The sequence below is a fragment of the Myotis yumanensis genome, unplaced genomic scaffold, assembly GCF_028538775.1.
Source record: "Myotis yumanensis isolate MYYU_CA2020_CCGP unplaced genomic scaffold, mMyoYum1.0.hap1 SCAF_20, whole genome shotgun sequence".
NCBI lineage: Eukaryota > Metazoa > Chordata > Mammalia > Chiroptera > Vespertilionidae > Myotis > Myotis yumanensis.
In genome coordinates, this window is record NW_027223771.1 from 7,665,815 (window position 1) to 7,689,133 (window position 23,319).

The 23,319-nt window shown below is 44.3% G+C and overlaps 1 protein-coding gene across 1 annotated transcript in view; it reads left to right on the forward strand.

The window, feature by feature from the left end:
- Nucleotides 1–23,319, forward strand: part of LRRC28 (leucine rich repeat containing 28) — a 42,072-nt gene that overhangs the window by 14,071 nt on the left and 4,682 nt on the right. The window contains exons 6-9 of the mRNA XM_070400414.1: nt 8,999–9,205; nt 15,317–15,419; nt 21,413–21,588; nt 22,480–22,639. Of these exons, the coding sequence (XP_070256515.1) occupies nt 8,999–9,205; nt 15,317–15,419; nt 21,413–21,588; nt 22,480–22,639 (646 nt within the window). The remainder of the gene's footprint in view (nt 1–8,998; nt 9,206–15,316; nt 15,420–21,412; nt 21,589–22,479; nt 22,640–23,319) is intronic.

The following is a 23,319-nucleotide window of genomic DNA, read 5'->3' on the forward strand; positions in this document are numbered from 1 at the left end:
CCCCCATGTACCTGCTTCTGCTATTCACTGATGGCCAGCTCCTGGCCGGGTGGTTGACCAAGAAGAAGATAAAGGCTCTGGGTTTTGACTCACAGATCACCTAGATCAGCCGTGGGCAAACTACGGCCTGCGGGCCGGATCCGGCCAGTTTGAAATGAATAAAACTAAAAAAAAAAGACCGTACCCTTTTATGTAATGATGTTTACTTTGAATTTATATTAGTTCACACAAACACTCCATCCATGCTTTTGTTCCGGCCCTCCGGTCCAGTGTAAGAACCCATTGTGGCCCTCGAGTCAAAAAGTTTGCCCGCCCCTGACCTAGATGCATTTCAGTGTCCTATAGAGATCATGCAAATATATATATTAGATGAAAGGGCACCAGACAATTAGGATGCGTGCTGGAAAGGGTCTTCTCTCTGTAGCTTTTATTATTTATTTGTTTGTTTGTTTATTTATTTATTTTGTTGTTGTTGTTACATGGATACACTAGCTTGTTCTTGTCTCTGGCTTTTTTATAAACAAGAATTAATTTCTGTGCTGCTAAAGTAGTGTGAACATCTTTTTTTTCTTTTTGATCATCTTTGATAAGCCTTTCAGTGCCTGTTATAGTGCTCAAACTTTGTTATTTAATTTTCTGTGATTTACATATCCTGGCATTAAATACATTTCACCCACATAAAAATATAGCTTTTGTAGCAAATATCCATTTAATTTTTTAATTCTTTCATAAAGCTAAAATAAATATTACTTTGAAATGTATCAATATTTAACAAAATGCTTATAAGAATAATATTATTCAGCTATTGCTAGAACTAAAATTCTCCCAATATCTTTAAGATTCTTTAGGTTTTGATAAAGGATTGGGATATGTTCACAAATACTTCCAGGAATGTTAATTAACAACCACTGCCTTTTTAAACCTCTTGGACATGCTAACTAGAGGCAAGTAAAATTTGGAAAGTGGAAAGTTCATATTTATCCTTCTATATGTTTATGTCATCTTAAAAATGTCTTTGAACTTCAACACGGTGATTTTGTTCTCTTGAAATCCTTTTTGTGTTTCTCCACTCGAGTCTCTGTGAATGTTCTACCCAGTTTCTCTAACCCAGGAGGAGGGAACCTTTTATCTGCCAAGGGCCATGTGGATATTTATAACAACGTTCTCAGGCCATACAAACTGATCCACTTAAAAATTAGCCTGCTGTATTTGGTCGGATATTTAATTAACTCACCCCTAACGCCTGGGCAGGGCCAGACCAAATGATTCCGTGGACCAGATGTTCCCCACCCCTGCTCTAAACCAGTGGTCGCCAACCTCTCGGACTCACGGACCACCGCTTGGCGACCACTGCTCTAACCAGTGCTCTACGTAAAGTCTGTTAGTAAATCTTAGTCAGAATGGTAATGGACAACTGCCCATTTCTTCCTCAGGGAAGAGCTGGCAGTATTTCAGTCCCAGTCATCGAGACGTTAAGCCTCAAGTGGTGGTAGTTAATTTCCTTTCAGCAGGATGATTAAGGCTGTGTAGAAGGCTACTTTTGTGAAATGTTTTGATTTCTCCCTTTGTCTTCATTTCATTAGCTCTTAGTATTGCTTCTTACTAGGCTCAATTACTTGGGTGTTTCTAATTAAAAATTAAATCTCTTACAATGATCTTGCTTTGGAGAAGCCGTGCGGACTAATGATGCTGAACCTTTTCTCTTCGCTCTTGGCCTTGACATTGCCTGCTCTGGTTTCCTAATTTAGTAACAGAAATACAAGTATGCACTGCTGGGCAGGTTTGGTATGCTGGCACCCAGCCAGGAAGCATGGGCTTCTCAAGTAAGTGGACCAATGGGGATTTGTGGAAAACACAGATTACATTACGTGACGTTAGATGAGCTTTGCACTTCACAAATCCCTAACTATTTAAAGGAACTCAGCTAACCCACGCCATCTAAATAAAAGTCCGTTTTGTTGAAACACGCATTCACACTAAATGATGTTTTGTTTCCTTTTCCAAAATCACCCTTCATTTTTGTAGATTTAATTTCGTATTTGTGTAAACATATTTTGCCCATTGACTTTTAGAGAGTGGAAGGGAGGGAGAGAGAGAGAAACATCTATGTGAGTGGGTTACATCGATTGGTTGCCTCCTGCATGTGCCCCATCCACCCCGACCGGGCCCAGGGGTGGAACCTGAGCCACCCCGGCCAGGGCATTGTGTAAACTTGTAAAAAGCACTTTCTCTTTCGGTGAACGAATAAATGCATCAAATTTACTTCACTCTATTCAATTATCGCATGCGTGTGTAATACCATTCAAATTAGCCTGATGTAACCGAGTTGATAAGATCCAAATGTAATGTGCGTTTGTGTGAGGAAGTGAAAGAAAGCTCTGACAGAGATAAACTTCATAAAGGAACACGCCTGGTTTTATAAGGCTGCCGCTGCCCCTGCCCCTGCGTGCTGGTGGCGGTTGCGTCTCCTGCCCTGTGGGCATCCTTAGTGTTCGCGTCCTCCCTCTACTCCGGGTGGGTTGGCCCCGGTTCCTTCCTTGAATGTTGGAGCACCAGCTGCTTTCCTGTCTGCTCACACTTGACCTTCCTGTTGGTGCTTCTTGCCTGGCATAGCCTTGGTCTTCAGGCTCATTGCCTCTGAATTTGGAAAAGAATCTTGAGGTCCCTTCTTGGCTCCCGCCAACCTTGATGTATTGCTTCTAGACTCTGCCTTTCATTGTCAAATGAGGGCCCGCCGTCCATCCTGATCATCTTTGAACAATGAATGCTACCACTTGGACGCTCTGAATCACACTAGAGCAGTATGAGCCACAATATGCAACAAAAGGGATTTCATGTCAACTCAGGAGTCCAATTATATCGACTTTAGGATTCAGATTTTTGTGTTGTACAAATACCATCCAAAAGTTTTAGGAAGAAAGGATACTGACCATCATGGATTTCTTGACCAAAAGTGGTCAGGTTTTAATCCTTAAAAATAGTCCGTTCTGAAGATGGTCTGCTCCTCACCTTTTGTGACTGGGCAGATGTCCAGTCCTCGTCAGGCCTCCTCCCTCTCCCCTCCCTCCCTTATCTCAGGCCTCTGCCTCCCAGTGTGCTCAGTGCTCTCAAACTCCACATCCCACGGAGACTGACTCAGAGCTCCTCTGCTACTGGCCTTCCCTTTGCGTTCCTGAGAGAGGGCACTGTCCTAACAAGGTTTTGGCTGCCAAAGAGACGGGCAGAGGGGAGGTCTCTGTTGTCAGAGACTCAAAATGGTATCCACTGGTTACTAGGCAACGCAAAACATTTGGGAAGAACTAGAATACAGATATTTTGGCAGCCTCAGTAAATTTAATTTCTTAAATGCACTCTATTCATGTTGCTGTTTTTGCTAGTAATAATAATTTTAAAACAATACCTTTTTTACAAAGTATATCTTTTTTAAAATATATTTTATTGATTTTTTACAGAGAGGAAGGGAGAGGGAGAGGGATAGAGAGCTAGAAACATCAATGAGAGAGAAACATTGATCAGCTGCCTCCTGCACACTCCCTACTGGGTATGTGCCCGCAACCAAGGTACATGCCCTTGACTGGAATCGAACCTGGGATCCTTGAGTCCGCAGGCCGACGCTCTATCCACTGAGCCAAACCGGTCAGGGCACAAAATATATATTTTAATTGATTTCAGAGAGGAAGGGAGAGGGAGCGAGAGATAGAAACATCACTGATGAGAGAGAATCATGGATCGGCTGCCTCCTGCACGCCCCTCCATTGGGGATCGAGTTTGCAACCTGGGCATGTGCCCTTGCCTGGGATCAAATCTGGGACCCTTCAGTCCACAGGCCGATGCTCCATCCCCTGAGCCAAACCAGCTATGGCTCTCATGGAATCTTTTCTATTTTTGTTTACCATTCAGCAATTTGACTATTATGTGTCTAGATATGGATTTCTTTGTGTTTTTCCTACTTGGAATTCATTGAACTTCTTGGATCTGTAGATTAATGCTTGTCATCAAATGTAGAACATTTTCAGCCATTGTCTTTTAACATATTTTTTTTCCTCTCACTTTCTCGTTTTCCTCTCCTTTTGGAACTCCCATTACAGATATGATGGTATCCCACAGGTCTCTGGGGCACTGATCATTTTCTGTTGATTTTTTTTTTCTATTCTCCAAACTTAATAATTCCTGTTGACATGTCTTTGGGTTTACCGTTCTTTCCTCCACCATGTCAACTCTGATCCTGAGACCATCTAATGACTATTTACTTCAATTATTGTATTTTCCACTTTAGAATTTCTCCTTGGCTCTTTTTATGGCTTTTTTTTTTTTCCTATTTAGATTCTCTGTTGATTGAGTCATTGTCATCATAGTTTTCTTTAGTTTTTGACATAGTTTCCTTTGCTTCTTTAAACACATTTGTAACAGCTGCTTTGAAATCTCTGCCAAGTTCAACATCTGGACCCATTCAGAGTTAGTTTCTGATGACTGCTTCTCCCCACGCCGCCCCCCCCCCCCCCCCCATGCCTCCCTGGTTATGGGTCACACTTTGCTATCTTGTATTTTTGTTGTTGTGGAAAACTGGAAAATCTAGTTAACATATTGGGACTTTGGATTTTGATTTGTTTTTCTGAAAGTTGTTTTATTTTTTAAATTCTCGTTCCTTTCTGTGATTTAAATTTCAGACTCTTTCCCCCTCTGTGGTATGTAGCTGCTCAGAGTTTAGACTCGTGTTTTTTAACCCGGCTCCGTAGGGGCAGCCACTATGTATAGCTGAGGAGCAGCCATTGACTTGGAAAGAAGTTCGCTCAAACACTTCCAGCCCGCGAGGCTCCTGTCTTACGCGACTTGAAATGTGTGTGGATTGTCAAGTGCCTTCAGAGGGTGTCAGCTGTCACATCTGCTCTGCTGTTGACTTTATGCAGACTCTCGGGTCTTCCCTGCACGGACACACGGTTCCTCGGCTGTGGAAGGATTTGCGGAGAGCATATCTAGCACCTCATCTGCTCTCTCCTTTCCAGAATCGCCCAGTTAAATTTATGGCTGTTCAACCCCTCATTCCAGCGGGGTCTGCAATCCCAGGCTAGCAAAGCACATGCTTTCCTCATTCTTTTCCTATACCATTTGCCACTTTTAGCTAAAAAGAAAAAAGAGAAAGAAAAAAAAAAAAGCTGTGAGATTTCTCCCCACCCCCAAGTCAAGGATGCTCTCTGACTGCAGGCTGCTGGCTGTCCTAGCCATTCCTTGTCAGCCCTGCCTTGGTAAGCTCACATTCTTGAGATTGAGCTCGGGGCCTGGATGGGAGAGGAGCCACCCCAAGCAATAAAAGGCTGCAGACTCCCACTGTTCTTGAATGAAGCTTTAACAGGTTCCCAAGAATAGACACTTACGAATTTGTCTGCCTTTGGGTGGTTTCCAGAGTCCTGAAATAGTTGGTTCTTTCCAGTTTTGTCCAGTGTTCTGCTTGGTTTTGGTGGAGAAACTTCACCCAGCTCTTCATACCACCTTCGGCCCCACTCTTTTGAAATATTCTTAAGCCATTTATGTAATATATTTTTATTGAGTTCAGAGAGGAAGGGAGAGGGGGAGAGAGAGAGAAACATCGATGAGAGAGAAACATCAATCGGCTGCCTCCTGCACGCCCCCTACTGGGGTTCGAGCCTGAATCCCGGGCATGGGCCCTGACTGGGAATCGAACCCTTGACCTCTTGGTCCATAGGTCAATGCTCAACCACTGGGCAACACCAGCCGGACTCTCTATACTAATTTGAGTTTAGAAAGTGAAATGAAAGCAATCATTATAATGATCTTTTATTCAGATAGTGTAAAATGGATTATTTGTAGTTATTCTCTTCAACGTAATAAAATAAAAAATAAGTTTTTATGCTGGACTTTGATGCTGTGATATTTCTTGAGGCAGCGGTTATAATAGTTTTATGCCAACAATGGACACCTGGTGATCTCATTCAGGTCAAAAACTCCATTGTGCTACTTCGGTGAAGAGGAAAAAAAAGTCTACCTAGAAGAAATCTGGGAAGCAGACAATCACTAAAATATAACATAGAAACGAAAACCTGCGTATGTGGTCTCCATTAATCTTACCGAATGAAGACAATAAAGGGTTTTTCTAAGTAGCAATCTGTGTATTGACACAAAGCAATGACACAGATGCTAAGTTTTAGAATAAATGCTTTTCCATTTCAAAGACAGGCTGTATCTAAAGATGAGATAGAGGCCACTTCAGTCTAGCAGTGGGTTAGATTATAGTTGGCCTCAGGGAGAGCACTTTCAAGAAACGTTTTCTTATCTTCTATAGTAGTCTCAGGGCATTCTACCACGGCCAGATCAACCATTTGGTTAGATAACCAATAAACACCTGGTAAGTAACTTACTTTGAATGACATTGAAAGAAACTTTAGGGCATAATTTAATTGCACACAAAGCACCAGATAAAATGTCAAAACTGTGATTTTTTTTTTTTGAAGTATGTCTTTCACATTTTAAAATTTCTATTGGGAATTAGTTGCCAAGTCTGACACCCACACATAACTATTTAAGTCCTATCCGTGTCCGTGGTGTTTCTCCGATGTCGGGTGTTTCAGAGCATTTTATTTGAAAGCTCCCAAATAATATGTAATCGTCTTTCCTAATTAAGAGGCCTTCTTAATTGCTTGTTTGCTATTACTTCTATTAGACAAATGCACAGTTAATAGATTTTTTTTTTTCAGTGAGCTTTCTGGTATTATTAATTTTATTCTTTCTTGTGATTGTTTGTTATTAAACATAACCTGCCACACATTCTTATGAATATATAGCAAGCTCCGTACGATTGGTTTTCATTTTTTTTATTTCACCAAGGTAGTCCTACCCATTTTCTGAAAGATCATCTACTTTCTAAGAGCTCCTTTCTCTATGTTAGACATAACAAACATGAACATAATGTGTTCATAATTGATTCTGTGATAAAACTGCATAATTAAAAAGGCACTTATATTTAGAATTTACATTTAGAATATTGTGTAGTCTAATGAGCTGAAAAATAATTGTTTTCTGCCATGTCTTGTTGAATCTATGGATATTTCATTTAATCACTTCAGGTACATGTTATTCTGGTGTTTTTAGAGATGATTTCTTATTTTATTTTAAAAATATATTTTTATTGATTTCAGAGAGGAACAGAGAGGGAGAGAGAGATAAACATCAATGATGAGAGAGAATCCAGCTGATCGATGTTTCTCTCTCATCGATGTTTCTAACTCTCTATCTCTCTCCCTTCCTCTCTGTAAAAAATCAATAAAATATATAACGAAGAAAAAAAAAATGATGAGAGAATCATTCATCCATCTGCTGCCTCCTGCACGCCACCTACTGGGGGTAGAGTCCGCAACCTGGGCATTTCCTGACTGTGAATTGAACCATGACCTCCTGGTTCATAGGTCGATACTCAAGCACTGAGCCATGCCAGCCGGGCTGTGGATGATTTTTTTAAACATCCAACCACCAGATCTAAATATTTGAGTAAATAACCCAAGTGGCACGGCTGATGAGTGACAGGGTTATGGCTTGAATGTATTTCTACGTATCAGAGTGTGGGCCTTCCATCGCCAATCTAGAGCGAGCAAATGAGCATAGAGAGGGACACGCTGTTAGGCAGAACGGAACCTGGCCCTGAAATATTGTCCTCTTGTCTCTGTGTGCTCTCCCCTACCTGCTGTGGTTGGCAGCTTCCATTAGAGCTGTCTTCGTGGCACCGGAAAAAGCCAGTGCTTGAAAAATACCAAGCCTTGTTATTGACTCTGTGGTCACTGCCCTGGCATAGAGTGGGTGGCTTCCTTCCCATCCCCATTTAAATTTCAGATGAGGTCAGTGTGCATCAGCAGAGAATGATGGTCGAGGGAGCCTACTGCTCTCTCTGTAGAAACGGCACTCTGAGGTTATTTTTACGCTTCGTGTAAGTAATTACTGCGTTGGCAACAGGGAAGTCATTTTCGGGATATTCTATAAGTAGCTGCAAAGTTGTAAGGTATTGTAGGTGTAGCATAAAAGGAAACCATGCAGACAGCCGTGAAGTTAGGATTATTCTAGGCACACTGAGGAAAGAGAGTCTGCAAACTGATGTTTACTCCTTGGGGAGTGGGGTGCTGACAGGGAGACCAGCTGGGAACAGGAAGATCCCACTAATATTCTAAAAAGAATGCATTGAAACGCTACATCAGTAATACCACACTAATCCCAAGATGACTTATCAATGCATATTTTTGAAGGTGTCAGTAATGTTAAGTCTATTAAGGATGAAATTAATTATAGACAATTTTATTAAAAAGAAACATAACACTTGCCCGGCCAGTGTGGCTCAGTAGTTGAGCATCGGCCTATGAACCAGGAGGTCACGGTTCGATTCCTGGTCAGGGCGCATGCCGGGGGTTGTGGTCTCCATCCCCAGTAGGGGGCGTGCAGGAGGCAGCTGATCCATGCTTCTCTCTCATCACTGACGTTTCTTTCTATCTATCTCTTTCCCTCTCCCTGCCTCTCTGAAATCAATAACAAACACATTTAAAGAAACAATTCTGGCAGGCTGCTTTAAAGACACCTGCCCAGCCGAAACCGGTTTGGCTCGGTGGATAGAGCATCGGCCTGCGGACTGAAAGGTCCCAGGTTCGATTCCGGTCAAGGGCATATACCTTGGTTGCGGGCACATCCCCAGTAAGAGGTGTGCAGGAGGCAGCTGGTCGATGTTTCCCTCTCATCGATGTTTCTAACTCTCTATCTCTCTCCCTTCCTCTCTGTAAAAAATCAATAAAATATATTAAAAAAATAAATAAATAAAGACACCTGCCCAGGTTGGATCATTTGCATACTAGACCTCAACCCCGCGCCTCCGCATTCATATCTATGGGAATAGCTGCAGCTACTGGTGTTATTTGGTGGAACTGTTGCGGTATTGATTCATTTTATGTGCTCAACCTAACTCATGTAACCAGGATGCGATTTATCTTAATTTTGGTTTTGGTTGTAGAGGTTGGCGATTTGAAGGAGCTGCAGACACTAGACATTTCTACCAATCGTTTGCTAGCTTTACCCGAGAGGCTTCACCTGTGCCTTTCTCTGCAGTACCTCACCGTGGACCGAAACCGGCTGTGGTGTGTGCCGCGCCACCTCTGCCAGCTGCCCAGCCTCAGTGAGCTCTCCATGGCCGGAAACCGGCTTGCGTTTTTGCCGCTTGGTAAGTGAGCGCGTGGACACGAGACAGCAAAGAGGCCGGGGAGTCAGCTAGAACACCTTTGGCTCCTTGACTGGGAAGGAGGAGTTAGTTTTCTTCATTCCGTTTGTCTTGAAGATTCCTCTCTCAATCCATCTTTGCCATGAAGAAGGCAGGATCCTGCCCAGGGAACAAAGTTCATTTCAGGGTTTGAGGTTAAAAGGAAAAAAAAAAATCTGTGCAAAAAATGTGATTAGGGACAAAACATGTGAAATATGAGGTGATTTACTCTGAGAAAGGATTGACGTATATAGGGTGTCCCAAAAAATGTCTACACACGTTGAATAATTGTAAAGGCAGTGTTTATCAAAATACATTTCATGTTCAAAATTGAGCCATCAGCGGTTAAAGTGTGTGTGCATTTTTGGGACACTCTGTATGCATATGTGTTATATTTTACATGTAGATAACTATGCAATTGACAGGGGTTTTCGAGCAACATGAAAGGGTGGCCACTAGTACAGATATATCTGTCAGATACGGGCTTCTTTGTAGAAACATTTGTATCGTGGGTTCTAATGATTAGCATTGCCAGGTAAGCAGACTAGACATTTTTAAAGACTGAGCTAGAAATGTCACTCTGAACCTAGCCCGTTTGGCTCAGTGGATAGAGCATCGGCCCATGGACTGAAGGGTCCCGGGTTCGATACCGGTCAAGGGCATGTACCTTGGTTGTAGGCTTGGTCCCAGGCCAGGGGGCCTGCGGGAGACAACCAGTTAATGTGTCTCTCTCACGTCGATGTTTCTCTTTCTCTATCTCCCCGCTCCCTTCCACTCTCTCTCAAAATCAATGGGAAAATGTCCTCAGGTGAAAAATAAATGAATAAACACAAGAGATGTCACTCTGACTAGTAACATTCTCCACTGCAGACTTCTGTAGTTGGCCCATTCTGACATAATATACTAGTATGTAAGCAAACATTGGCCTTTAATGAAACAATACATTTATTTTCATTGAGAATTGAATTATTTTAACTGGTAAGAAACAAAAGTGCCACTTAAGAAAATTTCACGCCCTAACCGGTTTGCTCAGTGGTTAGAGCATCGGCCTGCAGACTCAAGGGTCCCAGGTTCGATTCCGGTCAAGGGCATGTACCTTGGTTGCAGGCACATCCCCAGTGGGGAGTGTGCAGGAAGCAGCTGATCGATGTTTCTAACTCTCTATCCCTCTCCCTTCCTCTCTGTAAAAAAATCAATCAAATATATTTTTAAAAAGTAAAATAAAAAAAAGAAAAAAGAAAGAAAACTTCACTATGAAACCCCCCAGTCTGTGCTGGACAGTCAGCATGAGCCTCCTTCCCTAGGATCTTCTCTGAAGGAATTCCTGGGATTGATTGAAATCCCTGCCCTAATCTGGAAGACAGAACTAGCTCCCAGTGATCTGGGCTTTTAAAGGAAGCTGGACACTTTGTTCATCACTCGACTCTCTGGCAGTGCCTCCTGACGTCTCACCTGGATGCTGGGCACAGTGCCAGTCCTCGGGGCATCCACAGCACCCATGCAGCCTGCTCGGTAGTACCATTTCCTTGTCATAGGGGAGCGCCCTGCTTCTGTGCAGCGATCTGTTGACGGCGGTTGTCTAACTCACAGTGAAGCAGGCCGCCGCACCTTTAAATTCCAGCTCTGCCACTGAATAGCTGTGTGAGCTTGAGCTTTGAAAGGCTTTTTCGTTTGTATAAGGCTCAGTAACAGGGCAATATTAATACCTACTTCATACTGCTTTTGAGAATTAAATAAGGTTCTTTTAAAACACTATCGCTCATAAATACTGCATAAGCACGCAGTCAATATGAACTACCTTTATTGTTTCCCAAGACTGTAAGCAAGGGTTGGAGCTGTGTGTCTTCACTTTTGTGCCCCAAGAACCCAGCAGAGTGTCGAGCCCATTGCTTGTAATAATGTCTTTGTTACCTGAACTGTGGGACAGAATTCGATTTAGAGATACTGACACCTGCATATTTAAACCAACAACAAAGGCACACTTCAGTCATTCAAATTCATTCAAATCCACTTATTGTAATTTAACAGTTGTTGATTCACTCTGTATAAAGCATCTGATTAAATTACAATTCACTGTGAAATCTTACTTTGCAAAAGTTGAATAGATCGGAAAGAATATGATTATTTAAAAGATTCTGTGGAGCGTGTGAATATTTGAAGAAGCTAGCACTTAAAAAATTCATTATTCTGAAAAAGTGGTTGAGAAGTTCTCTTTGTAAAAGGCCTCATGTAGGTAATTTATTTTTTAGTTTTTAGTATGTTTTTATTGATTTCAGAGAGAGGAGAGGAGAAGGAGAGAGAGAAACATCAATGATGAGAGAGAATCATTAATCGGCTGCCTCCTGCACACCCCACACTGGGGATAGAACCCAAAACCTGGGCATGTGCCCTTTCACCTCCTGGTTCATGGGTCAACGCTCAACCACTGAGCCACACCGACTGGGCTCATGTAGGTAATTTATATTAGCTTTAAAGTATTTTCCGAATAGACTATAAATTACTCTAAATTCATTACAAAGATACCCACATTTTATAGGCATTAAAAATGTTATTATGACTAATTATATATCCAATTGATCAAACTCTGATTATTGGTATAATATCGATAGAGCATTCTGAACAACCTATTTTGGTCTATTGCTTTCCTGGTGCCGTCCCTCTTGGCCTGTCATTTTCTTGAAGAGAATCCATCATTCATCTTTGATAAAAGAAACAAGTTTCACCCTGGTCAGGTCTCGGTAAACAGATCCTGTTGGTCCTGGCCCGGGCTGCGGTGCCGTGCTTGCTTTTACACTGCAGCTCAACAGCGAGCACCCACACACACAGGACCTTTTTGTTCCCTCGGCCGCCATGTGGGCCGCATATGCCGGAGCCTTGAAGTTCAAGGAAAAAGAGTTGGAGTCGATGCAAGACCGCTAGCTTTTGCTAATTTGCAAGTCACAATACTTTGATCTGGGCGTCTGGAAGGAAAAAAGGAAAACACTTTAGACACTTTAAAAAGCCACATGAAGAAGTTCTTTGTGGCTCTCGCATCTGTGCAGATGTTCACTTCCTTGCTTTATGAAGTTCACGTCCTGAGCCTTTTCGCACAGGAACTAGGAAGGGTATTATTGCATGACATATTTTATTGCAAGATATTGGTCCACTAAAATTAATAGAAGGAAGAAAACACACCAGCTCGTTAGCTGGTGGGTCACTGGTATCTTCCAAAGGTAATCATTGCCCGGCCAGTGTGGCTCAATGATTGACCTATGAACCAGGAGGTCACAGTTTGATTCCCAGTCAGAACACATGCCCGGCTTGTGGGCTCCATCCCCAGTGATCCTCTCTCATCATCAATATTTCTCTCTCTCTCTCCCTCTTCCTTCCTCTCTGAAATCATTTCTTAAAAAAAAGATTCACAAAGTTAGTTACTGAGTGGAAATTTTCTCTTTTCAGAATAGAAGAAATAGCTCAAAGCTTTTCCCTGCAGAAAGCACTTACACGTCAGCCTCAATATGATTAGAAAGGCCACTCCGTGTGCTTGAGGCTCTGCCGGCGGACAGCTCTCCGGCTGCTCGTGCTCCTGAGGTTGTCACAGCGCTGCTCGTACTGCCCGTGACCTTGCTGGGTGTTAGGTGTCGCTGCCTCGCCAACAGGCCGTGCTGTGTCAGCTAACGCAGGAGTGCCTGGTTCTCTGTAATTCCGCACTCTTTTGTGATTTTTCTCTTTATATCCAGAAGAGAGAGGTAAAAGAAACCAAGATGCATTGAGCGCCCATTAGTATGCAAGGGATCGAGTCGGCATTGTGTGCACTGTTGAACCTTCGTAACAAGCCTGCGGCCTGGGTCCTATTCTGTCCATCTCACAGAGGAGGTGACAGGCACGGAACATGGCATTTCCCCCAGCAGCACGAAGCAGGCAGAAGGTGGAAAGGTTCAGACCCAGTTCTGACCCCCAGCCCACTTCCTCGTGTCAGTTCAGTACTGCTTTTTCATCCTCTATATGAGATTGTATTACTTGGAAAGTTTAAATATTTGTATGAAAAACTCACAGCCATGTGGTCTACTGGCTAACCTGTAATAGACTTTAGCATAGTCGATTCCTGTTTTCTTTCGGCTTCAATAGAAAATAGTTCAGCTCTGGCCAGTGGTTTCAGTGGTTAGAGTGTCAGGCTATGCCAGTGATGGCGAACGTTTTGAGCTCGGCATGTCAGCATTTTGAAAAACCCAGAGGTTTTGAAAAACTCTGGTGCTGTGTCACATATAGAAATTTTTTTGATATTTGCAACCATAGTAAAACTAAGACTTATATTTTTGATATTTATTTTATATATTTAAATGCCATTTAACAAAGAAAAATCAACCAAAAAAATGAGTTCGCGTGTCAGAGGTTCGCCATCACTGGGCTATGCACTGAAGGGTCTTGGGTTTGATTCCTGATCAAGGACACATACCTGGGTTGCAGGTTCACTCCCCACCCTCGATTAGGGTGGGTGGGGGAGGCAGTCAGTCACTTCTCTCACATCGATGTCTCTCTCTCTCTCTCTCTCTCCCTCCCTCCCTCATCCCTCCCTCTCTTCTCTCTCTAAAAATGGATGCAAAAAATATCCCTGAGTGAGGATTAACAACAGCAGGAAAAAAAAACATTAAAAAAAGAAAATAGTTCATTCCATCACGAGCCTACTGTATAAAATAGCATCCCCAGCTGAAGCGGCGCAGAGAACTCTCTGGAACTGAAAGCCTACGATACGATCTAAGCCAGCTTGCGTTTTAAACCATCGACTCCTCATTGTTTCCTCTACACCCAGGATAGGAACGAAGACTCAGGATGTCTGTCGGAAGCAGCCAGTGCCAGCTTTTATGTAGCTTTGTGCTGGGGTCTTTGCACGCTGCCTCCTCTCATTGCACGCGCTCTCTCTTTCGTGTAGCTCAGAGGAGAGAGGCGCCTCCTCTGCCATGTCCCATTTTGTGTCCTTGGCTCAAGTGGATGAATCACCCTCTCCCAAGGCCGTTGCCTCCAACCCTCTTCTGTGCAATTCAAGTCCAGAAGAGCGCCAGTACCTTTTGCTGATGCCAAAGAGAATTCTCTCTCTCTCTCTCTCTCTCTCTTTAAAATGTATTTTTATTGACTTCAGAGAGGAAGGGAGAGGGAGGGAGAGAGAAACATCAATGATGAGAGAGAGACATCGATTGGTTGCCTCTTGCACGCGCCCTGACCAGTGCCGGGGATTAAGCCTGCAACCGAGGTACGTGCCCTTGACTGGAATCGAACCCGGGACCCTTGAGTCTAAAGGCCCACACTCGATCCACTGAGTCAAACCAGCTAGGGTGAGAACTCTCTCGTAATGGACCCTCTCCTGGAGGGCACACCTCCAAATATGTCCCTTACTAATAATCACGAGAATAATAATAACTGCCAGGTATTGGAGGAGGCTGTGTGCCGAGAATTCTGCTTGACAATTTAGAAACTCTGTTAGTAATCCCCACTGAATTTAAGAGGCAGCATTATTCCCCCCTTTGTACAGATGGGGACACCGAGGACACACCTTTTGTAAATAGGAGAATTCGAACCCTGGGCGTCTGACTCCAAGACGGTGCTCCCGTGATGAGCACCCTGCACGCCTCACCGCTAGTCAGCTCAAGTGGAGACTCTTTCCTTAGCCCCTTAGGGACTCTAAAAGGCACATCTAAGCCGAGAGCGTATTTGGATTTTGTCAGTGTCATTTCATTCAATTTTACATTTCATGTTATACTAGAGGCCCGGTGCATGACATTCGTGCACTTGGGGGCGGGTGGGTTCCTTCAGTCCAGCCTGCACCCTCTCGCAGTCTGGGACCCCTTGGGGGATGTCCAACTGCCGGCTTAGGCCTGCTCCCCACAGTCGGACATCCCCCGAGAGGTCCTTAGCACTGCCCCTGTGGGAGCGCACTGACCACCAGGGGGAAGCTCCTGCATTGAGCATCTGCCCCCTGGTGGTCAGTGCGCATCCTAGCAACCAGTCGTTTCACCGTTCTGTCAATTTGCATATTAGCCTTTTATTATATAGGATTGGTGCGTGGTTACAGGAGTGACAGTACTTTGCTTTCTGATCCAGATTTAGGTCGATCGCGAGAACTGCAGTACGTGTACGTGGATAACAACGCCCACCTGAAAGGCTTGCCGTCCTACCTGTACAACAAGGTCGTCGGGTGCAATGGGTGAGCGGACGTCCCGTGTCAGCCTGTGGCCCAGCTCTTTGCTGCCTTGGTTTCTGTTGCATTATTTGGTCTTGATCTCACTTAGGGAGAGATGAACTGTTTTGATAATCCTGCTCAATTTTATCTTCGGCCTTAATATGCAAAACCACATACCTTTAGAAGCTAAGCATTTGGGGCAAGCAGGTTAGAGCGTTGTCATTCAAGTTCAGCCAGTCAGCTGGCAGTTCAGACAGGACACAAGTACAAAATGAATCTCTGCATCTCATTCTAAGCTCAGGATCAGGCACAGACGGGCGGTGTCAGCAGTGACGTAAACGCTGTCCTCCTCAGCCCTCCACTGCAGTGCCACCCTCGGGTCTGGAACTCTGTAAATTTAGTACAAGTTATAGGGGAGCGCCCTGCCTCCCCAAGAATTGAATTATAACTGCATCAGTCCCTGGACTGATGTTCAAGGAAGTGAACATCTGCACAGATGCGAAAGCCACAAAAAAGGGAATTTATAGTTATCTATACATTTTAACAGCCACTTGGACTATTTAGAACTCAACATCTGCAATAGCCCCTCATGCAGATCATGATTTTGGCAACCAAAGCAGATGTTTCATTTAATGGGGACTGATAGGCACTTGTTTTCAGAACCGCAATAAGTGGGTTGAGCAGTGTCTCATGGACCAAGAGGTCGCTGGTTGCTTTCCCAGACAGGCCACATGCCCGGGTTGCAGGCTCCTTCCCCAATAGGAGGTGTGCAGGAGGCAGCCGATCGATGTGTCTCTCATTGATGCCTCTTTCTCTCCCCGCCCGCGCCCCGCCGCCCTCCCTCTCTCTCTGAAAAATCAATAAAACATATTAAAAAAAAAAAAAAAGATAGCTTTAGCTCCTCCCACAATAGTGAGAGGGACCCACCTTAAAGTGCTTCCCAGAGGGGCTTGGGGTTAATATAGGACAACCCAGCTTCCAGAACCTGCTTTTGACTGGCCTCGCTTCCCTCACTTAAGCAGCCAAAGGACGCTTGGAACACCTCTGAGGCCACTTAGCACGGTTGACTCTGCTCTCGTAATCCCCAACACCCTGCCTGACCTGCCTCTCACCATCGGCAGTCTGGCCAGAGAGGGGATGGCCATCAGCTTGTGCACAGCCATCCCCCTGCCGGCATGGCTCCGGGGGATGGGCGCCGAGCAGCACGGCCTCCCCTAGGAGAAATTACATGGTTGTGATCTTCGGAAAGCCCTAGATGAGATCAGCGCCTGTGCAGGCTGATGAAATACCAGCGGGGCGGTGACTGCAGAGCCCCTGCGAAGCAGAGGTGATGGAATGTGCGGTGGAGTGGTGTAGCTCAGCGATTTCTACAGCTGGTGTGACAGCTGTGATTCTCCCCAGTCAGTCACTGATCCTGACGAGGTCCTCCAGGATCCGCACGGTGGCCCACTTCTCCCGGGGGAGGGAGATGCCCCAGCACCGAGATCCAGGGCCGGATGCAGACCAGCCCCGAGGATGAGGCCGTGTTATCGCACCAGGCCAGGCCTTCAGAGACGGCGCTGCGATGGACTTAGGCTGCGCCACGATTGAGGGAGTGGGCCTTCTGCTCCCGTGTTGGATGTGGATGTTGTTGACGGCCAGAACGTTCTGTTTGTTCTGAGCAGGGAGAGATGTTTTAATCCTGGACTTGGTATCTGGTAGCAGAGAAAGTGAATTTTCTGAGGGCTCCAAATCTTGGAGAAAAATAAACAGTAGTGCAAACTATGCAGATTTTTAGCTTGTAGCCCACATTTTATTGTTGTTATTAATAGTGTGGTAGCATTTTCCTTGGATACTAGTAATAAGAAGATAAAATTATTATTAGAAGGAGCTTTCTAACATTGGTAGTTTGGGAGTGTAGGCAGTCCCACTTAGAAAGGCCCAAAGGCATTTTCAGTCTGTTGGCTTAACTCAGCCTGCATTTGTCACAGATGCAATTCTGGTGCTTCTATTCCAGAACTGCTCTTTAAAAGGTCTGGCTGGTGTTGCTAAGTAGTTAGCATCAACCTAAGAACCAGGAGGTCACGGTTCAATTCCTGGTCAAGGGCACATGCCTGGGTTGTGGGCTCGATCCCCAGTGTGTGGCATGCAGGAGGCGGCAATCAATGATTCTCTCTCATCATTGATGTTTCTAGCTCTCTCTCTCTCCCTTCCTCTCTGAAATCAATAAAATATACTAAAAAGAAAAAGAAAAGACCTTTTTCTGTCCTGCATCATTTTGTGGGTGTTATTTAGTCTCTGATGAGGTCCAGGGAGGTTGGCCATGGCCAGCAGAAAGGTCCCTAACCACGGTGATCGCCTCCCTTGCAGCCTGCATCCTATAGACCTGCTGCTCTTCTCTCGTCTTAGGCAGAGAAGGCGTTTCATAGATGGATCCTAAAATGGATTTAATTAGCTCTTTCCATCCAGTCACGAAGAGTAGGAACTTCTGCTAAGAGAATTGTCAAAGGGAAGTGAGACCTTATGCAAAACGAGGATCCACTTACTTGCTAGTGAGCCTTTGTAGTAGTTTCGGTGAGACCCCTGTCTTTCTCATTATCGGAGACCAGGAGAGCATTAGGGGAAATCTGGTTTTGAGTTTTCTAAACCTTTATTTGTTCCTCTATGTTATTAAATTCTTCAGGCGGTTCCACGTAGAGTCCGTCGGCAGTTGGGTTAAGAACAGCTGCTGCCAAGGCAATAACACTGTGAAGTAAATACTCACGAATGATTGGCCTGTCTCATTGTTTTATGGCTTTGCTCAGGGTTCTCATACTACAGTGTGGCTATAAAGTTCGGGAACAAATACTCTTGTACCATGTGTTCTCCATGGCAACAGAACCAATAGAAAGAGTGAGGGGGTGGGTGGGGAGGGGGATATTAATTTATTTTAAGAAATTGGCTCTCCCTAGCTGGTCTGGCTCAGTGGATAGAGTGTCGGCCTGTGAACTGAAGGGTCCCGGGTTCGATTCCGGTCAAGGACACTTGCTCGGGTTGTGGGCTCGATCCCCAGTAGGGGGAGTGCAGGAGGCAGCCGATCCATGGTTCTCTCGTCATTGATATTTCTATCTCTCTTTCTCCCTCTCCATGGCTCTCTGAAATCAATAAAAATATGTTTTAAAAAAAGATAAAAAAATAAAAAAGAAATGGGCTCATCTGATTGTGAAGGCTTGGAAGTCTGAAATCTGTAGGCAGCCTGGAGCTGCAGCCCAGGGAACAGCTGATGAGGCAGCTTGAGGCTGAAGGCACTGGAGGCAGAACTCCCTCTTCCTCACGGGACCACGTTCCTTTTCTCTAAGGCCTTCAACTGATTGCATGAGGCTCCCTCACGTCACAGAGATGAATCAGCTTTAGTCAAAGTCTACTGATTTATGCCCGGCTGGCATGGCTCAGTGGTTGGGTGTCGACCTATGAACCAGGTGGTCATGGTTCAATTCCTGGTCAGGGCACGTGCCTGGGTTGCAGTCTTGATCGCCAGGGGGGCATGCAGGAGGCAGCCGATCAATGATTCTCTCTCATCATTGATGGTCCTATCTCCTTCTCCCTTCCTCTGAAATCAATAAAAAATACATATTTAACAAAAAACAACAAAGTCTACTGATTTAAATGTTAATCTCATTTCAAGAAATACCCTCATAGCAACATCTAGACTGGTGTTTGACCAAATATCAGGATACCGTGTGCCTAGCCAAGCTGATAGAAAAATCTGATCACACCGCATATTGTAGTATATCGTCAAAAGAACCTTTTATTGTGTTTTTGCCTGTTTCCAGACTTAATGGCCACATGGTGTAATAACATTTTGGAGATGATCCTCTCACCTTCATTTTCTCCATATTAGGAAAGAAACAAAAATTATAAAGTAAAACTTAGAATCATTTCCTCATCTTCACAAGTGGTTCATAAGGGTAATAGCTTGAGAACCAACAGAAGTACTAACACATTGTCTTCTAAGATTTGTAAGGGTTTAGGTTTGCATGTAGGGCTCGGATTTATTTTCAGTTAGTTTTTGTATGATACAAGCTACAGTTGAAGTTTCTTTTCTTTTTCTTTTTCTTTGCACATGGGTATACAGTTGTTCCGACACCCTTTGTTTAAGACCCTAACCTTTCTCCACTGTATTGCCTTTGTACCTTTGTTGAAAATGAGTTGTCCGTATAGGTGTGGGCCTATTTCTGGCTGCTCTATCTGCCCCATTCATCTCTTCGTCCATTTTGACACCAGTAACACATTGTCTTGGTTACCGGGGTTTTACAATAAGTCTTAAAATCGGGTGGTATTTGTCCTCCAGTTGTTGTTTTTTTTGAAGTGTCTGACTCTTCCAGTTGCTTTGCTGTTTAGAAAAAAAATCTATTCTGTAGTGAATTTCATTGAACTCACAGGAGACATTCCTTTATGAAAACTAAACTATAATGTTAGCATTTAGAATAGCTGTTCCCTTTGGAATGTGGGTTTTGCCTGTTAGAGGGTCCCAGGGTGGCCTTCTGAGCTCTTTCCCTTGAGCTGAGTGGAGAAATCGGGTGGGTGACATCAGCTGATTCTAAGTCACATGTTCTCTCCTCTGAAAAATCTCAAAATCTTCCTTCATTCCCTGGACAGGGTCACTCCGTCTTCTCTGACTAACATCAGAATAATTGTAATCATTTCATTTTCCAAGGAAAGGGGGTCATCTTGTTAGTTTGTTCTCTCTCTTTTTTTAAAATATATTTTTATTGATTTCAGAGAGGAAAGAAGAGAGAGAGAGAGAGACATTAATGATGAGAGAATTATGGAGTGACTTCCTCCTGCACGCCCCCTACTGGGGATCGAGCCTGCAACCCAGGCATGTGTCCTGACCGGGAATCGAACCGTGACCTCCTGGTTCATAGGTCGATGCTCAACCACTGAGCCACACCAGCCGGGCTGTTTGTTTCTTTAAGTATCTTGATTGACAGCGAAGAGTAGGTTCTCTGGGAACCTTTTCTAGTGGAAGGAATGAGCAAACGAGGGGCTCCTTCATGGCCCGTTTCCCGTGGAGGTTGGAGAGGTTGTCCCAGGTGATGTCGGGGGAGCCAAGGTCTGTCCCTTCATCAGAGGAGGAACGTGTGCAGACTTGTAGGTAACCCAGTGGTCGCAGGCAGGAGGTGGAATGAGGTCAGACTCCGGAGTTTGGGTAACCCTGCAGGAACAAGGCCTTCTGTGCCTCCCGGTTATGCGTGGCTACAGGGAAGAGGGTGTGGCTTGGCTTAGTCAGTAGGTTTGGCCAAGAATATCTTCACTGCAAGTTTATGAAAGGCTGCAGTAAAGGTATCTTCTACTATTAAAAATCTATTTGCTCTGCAGGGTATTTTTCCACGCCAAAAAGTTCTAAACCTCGGTACTAGAACCTAACAGCGCGTCCTTTTTTTCCCTTTTAATTTTGAAAATGTCAATAAACATAAACGTGAAGAGGGTCATAAAATGAGGATAAATAGAGCTCACAGAACATGCTGTGTGGGTCCTGGGAAGGAAAGTTCCTTCAAAGTCTGTCCTCCCTGGAAATGCCTGGACCTCGGCAGTGGTTTAGCTGAGTTTCAACTGGCGACTATAGATTTCTGCGCCAGGTTTTATTTATTTTATTTTTTATTTTTGTTATTTTTTTTAAATATATTTTTTATTGATTTCAGAGAGGGAGAGAAGAGAGAGAGAGGAACATCAATGATGAGGAAGAATCATGGATCGGCTGCCTCCTGCACGCCCCACACTGGGGATCGAGCCAGCTACCCAGGCATGTGCCCCGACCGGGAATCGAACTGTGACCTCCTGGTTCCTGGATTGACGCTCACCACTGAGCAACACCTGCCGGGCTGTGCCAGGTTTATGAAGGAACCCGGGAGAGCATCTGCTCGCTTTGCAGGGCATCCTGGCAGTTCAGCGGCGTCTTCAGATGTTCGATGTGTATTTTGACGAACACATTTTTATTGGCACGTGTCCCCCTGTCCTCGTTGCTCACCCGGCCGTGAATGCCTGTCTCTCCGCAGCTGTGGGGCTCCCGTCCAAGTTTCCGAGGGGAAGCTGCTGTCCTTTTCATCCGGGCCCCTCACCGTCTTCCTCCCCGCCGAGGTGAAGGCCATCGGGACGGAGCGGGACCACATCCTGCCGCTGCAAGAGCTGGCCATGCGGAGCCTGCATCACATCTACCACCGTTTTCTCAAAGGTACAGGGTCCTCCCTTCCTGCTCCACCCCCGTCCAGTGAACAGAGGAATTGTGTTTCATGCCGCCTGTTTCGGTATTCTTTTTATTTATTGTGGAAAAATACACCAAAGTAAAATTTACCATTTAATCCAGTTTTTTAATTTTTATTTTATTTTAATATATTTTTGTTGATGTCAGAGAGGAAGGGAGAGGGAGAGAGAGAAACATCAATGATGAGAGAGAATCATGGACCTGCTGCCTCCTGCATGCCCCCCACTGGGGATCGAGCCTGCAACCCGGGCATGTGTCCATGAACAGAATCGAACCCGGGACCCTTCAGTCTGCAGGCCGACGCTCTATCCACTGAGCCAAACAGCTAGGGGCAGTTTTCTTTAAATACAACCTTGGTTTCAGTACTTTTCATTCCCTTTAAATTTTTTGTTTTTCCCATTTTTTTATTTTCAGTAAATATGATTTAAATTGATTGATTCTAAATGCCCGATAGATTTAGGAAGAACTTAATGAAAGCCCATTTTCATCTCCAATCCAGTCCCTTTTTTATTCTCTGTCTCGTATAGAAGTTTACAAACCCTCTCTGGTAAAATCACACCTTTCTGATCTTCGTTCTTAAAGAATACTTGCTCTTATTCTTTCCTTGCTTCTTCCTCAGGACAGCTTCCGATTGTTCTTAAAAGAGTAGATATGGGTTTCATCTTAGTATCAAAAATATAAAGCATCTTCATTTCTAAATAATGTTTTTATTCCATGCCTGACAGATAAAACAATTTCCAACAGGCAGTACTTTTAACTAACTGAGCTGTCTTGGTAACAAAGAGAACTATATTTAAAAGCCTGGTACTATAAAGAACTCTGATTTTTTTGATTCATGCATGATTTCCTCTTATGTTCCAGATCTGAACTTCCTGTCTCCCGTCTCGTTACCCAGAAGCCTCCTGGAGCTGCTGCACTGCCCCCTGGGGCACTGCCACCGGTGTAGCCAGCCCATGTTTACAATCGTCTACCCCAAGCTCTTTCCCTTGAGAGAGACGCCGATGGCGGGGCTGCACCAAGGGTAATCATGCCCACGTGGGCACCAGGGTGTATACCTGGGCGCGGGTGGGTGATCAGGGAGGGCTGGATGCCTCGCATGAAGGTATTGTGAAGTCAGCAGCTATATAGGGGCATAGATTCTGCTAAATGAAACATGCACATTTTTAGCATCACAAGAAAACAGTTTTGCTCATATACAGGACAGTGTTATTGCACATATTATTTAGAGTAGCTCATGCTTCGCAGGCATGTTTTTCTGCTATTCCCCTGTTCAAAATAGTCTTCAGGCAATAAGGAATTGCGAGAACCAGATAGCTATTATATAATGGGACCAGCCCAGCCCTTCTATTTAACGGGTGTTGCTAATTGAAAGTGTGTGACTGACCAGTGTGTGTGTGTGTGTGTGTGTGTGTGTGTGTGTGTGTGTGTGTGTGAGAGAGAGAGAGAGAGAGAGAGAGAGAGAGAGAGAGAGAGTTTTGAATTTCTAACCCTTCCAAATGGCATTCTCTTGCCACTCTCTGTTTCTTGGCACGATGCCTTGAATTTGCTAAAAATGTTCACTAAGTAAAAAACGCCATACTGGTAGTTTAAAAAAGAATACCAGACAATTAAAAATAGAACATCAAATAAAAAATTCCCCCATTAGCACAACCATAGCATATAGATTTTCTAAATTTAAGATTTTCTAAGTTTGCATTTTTC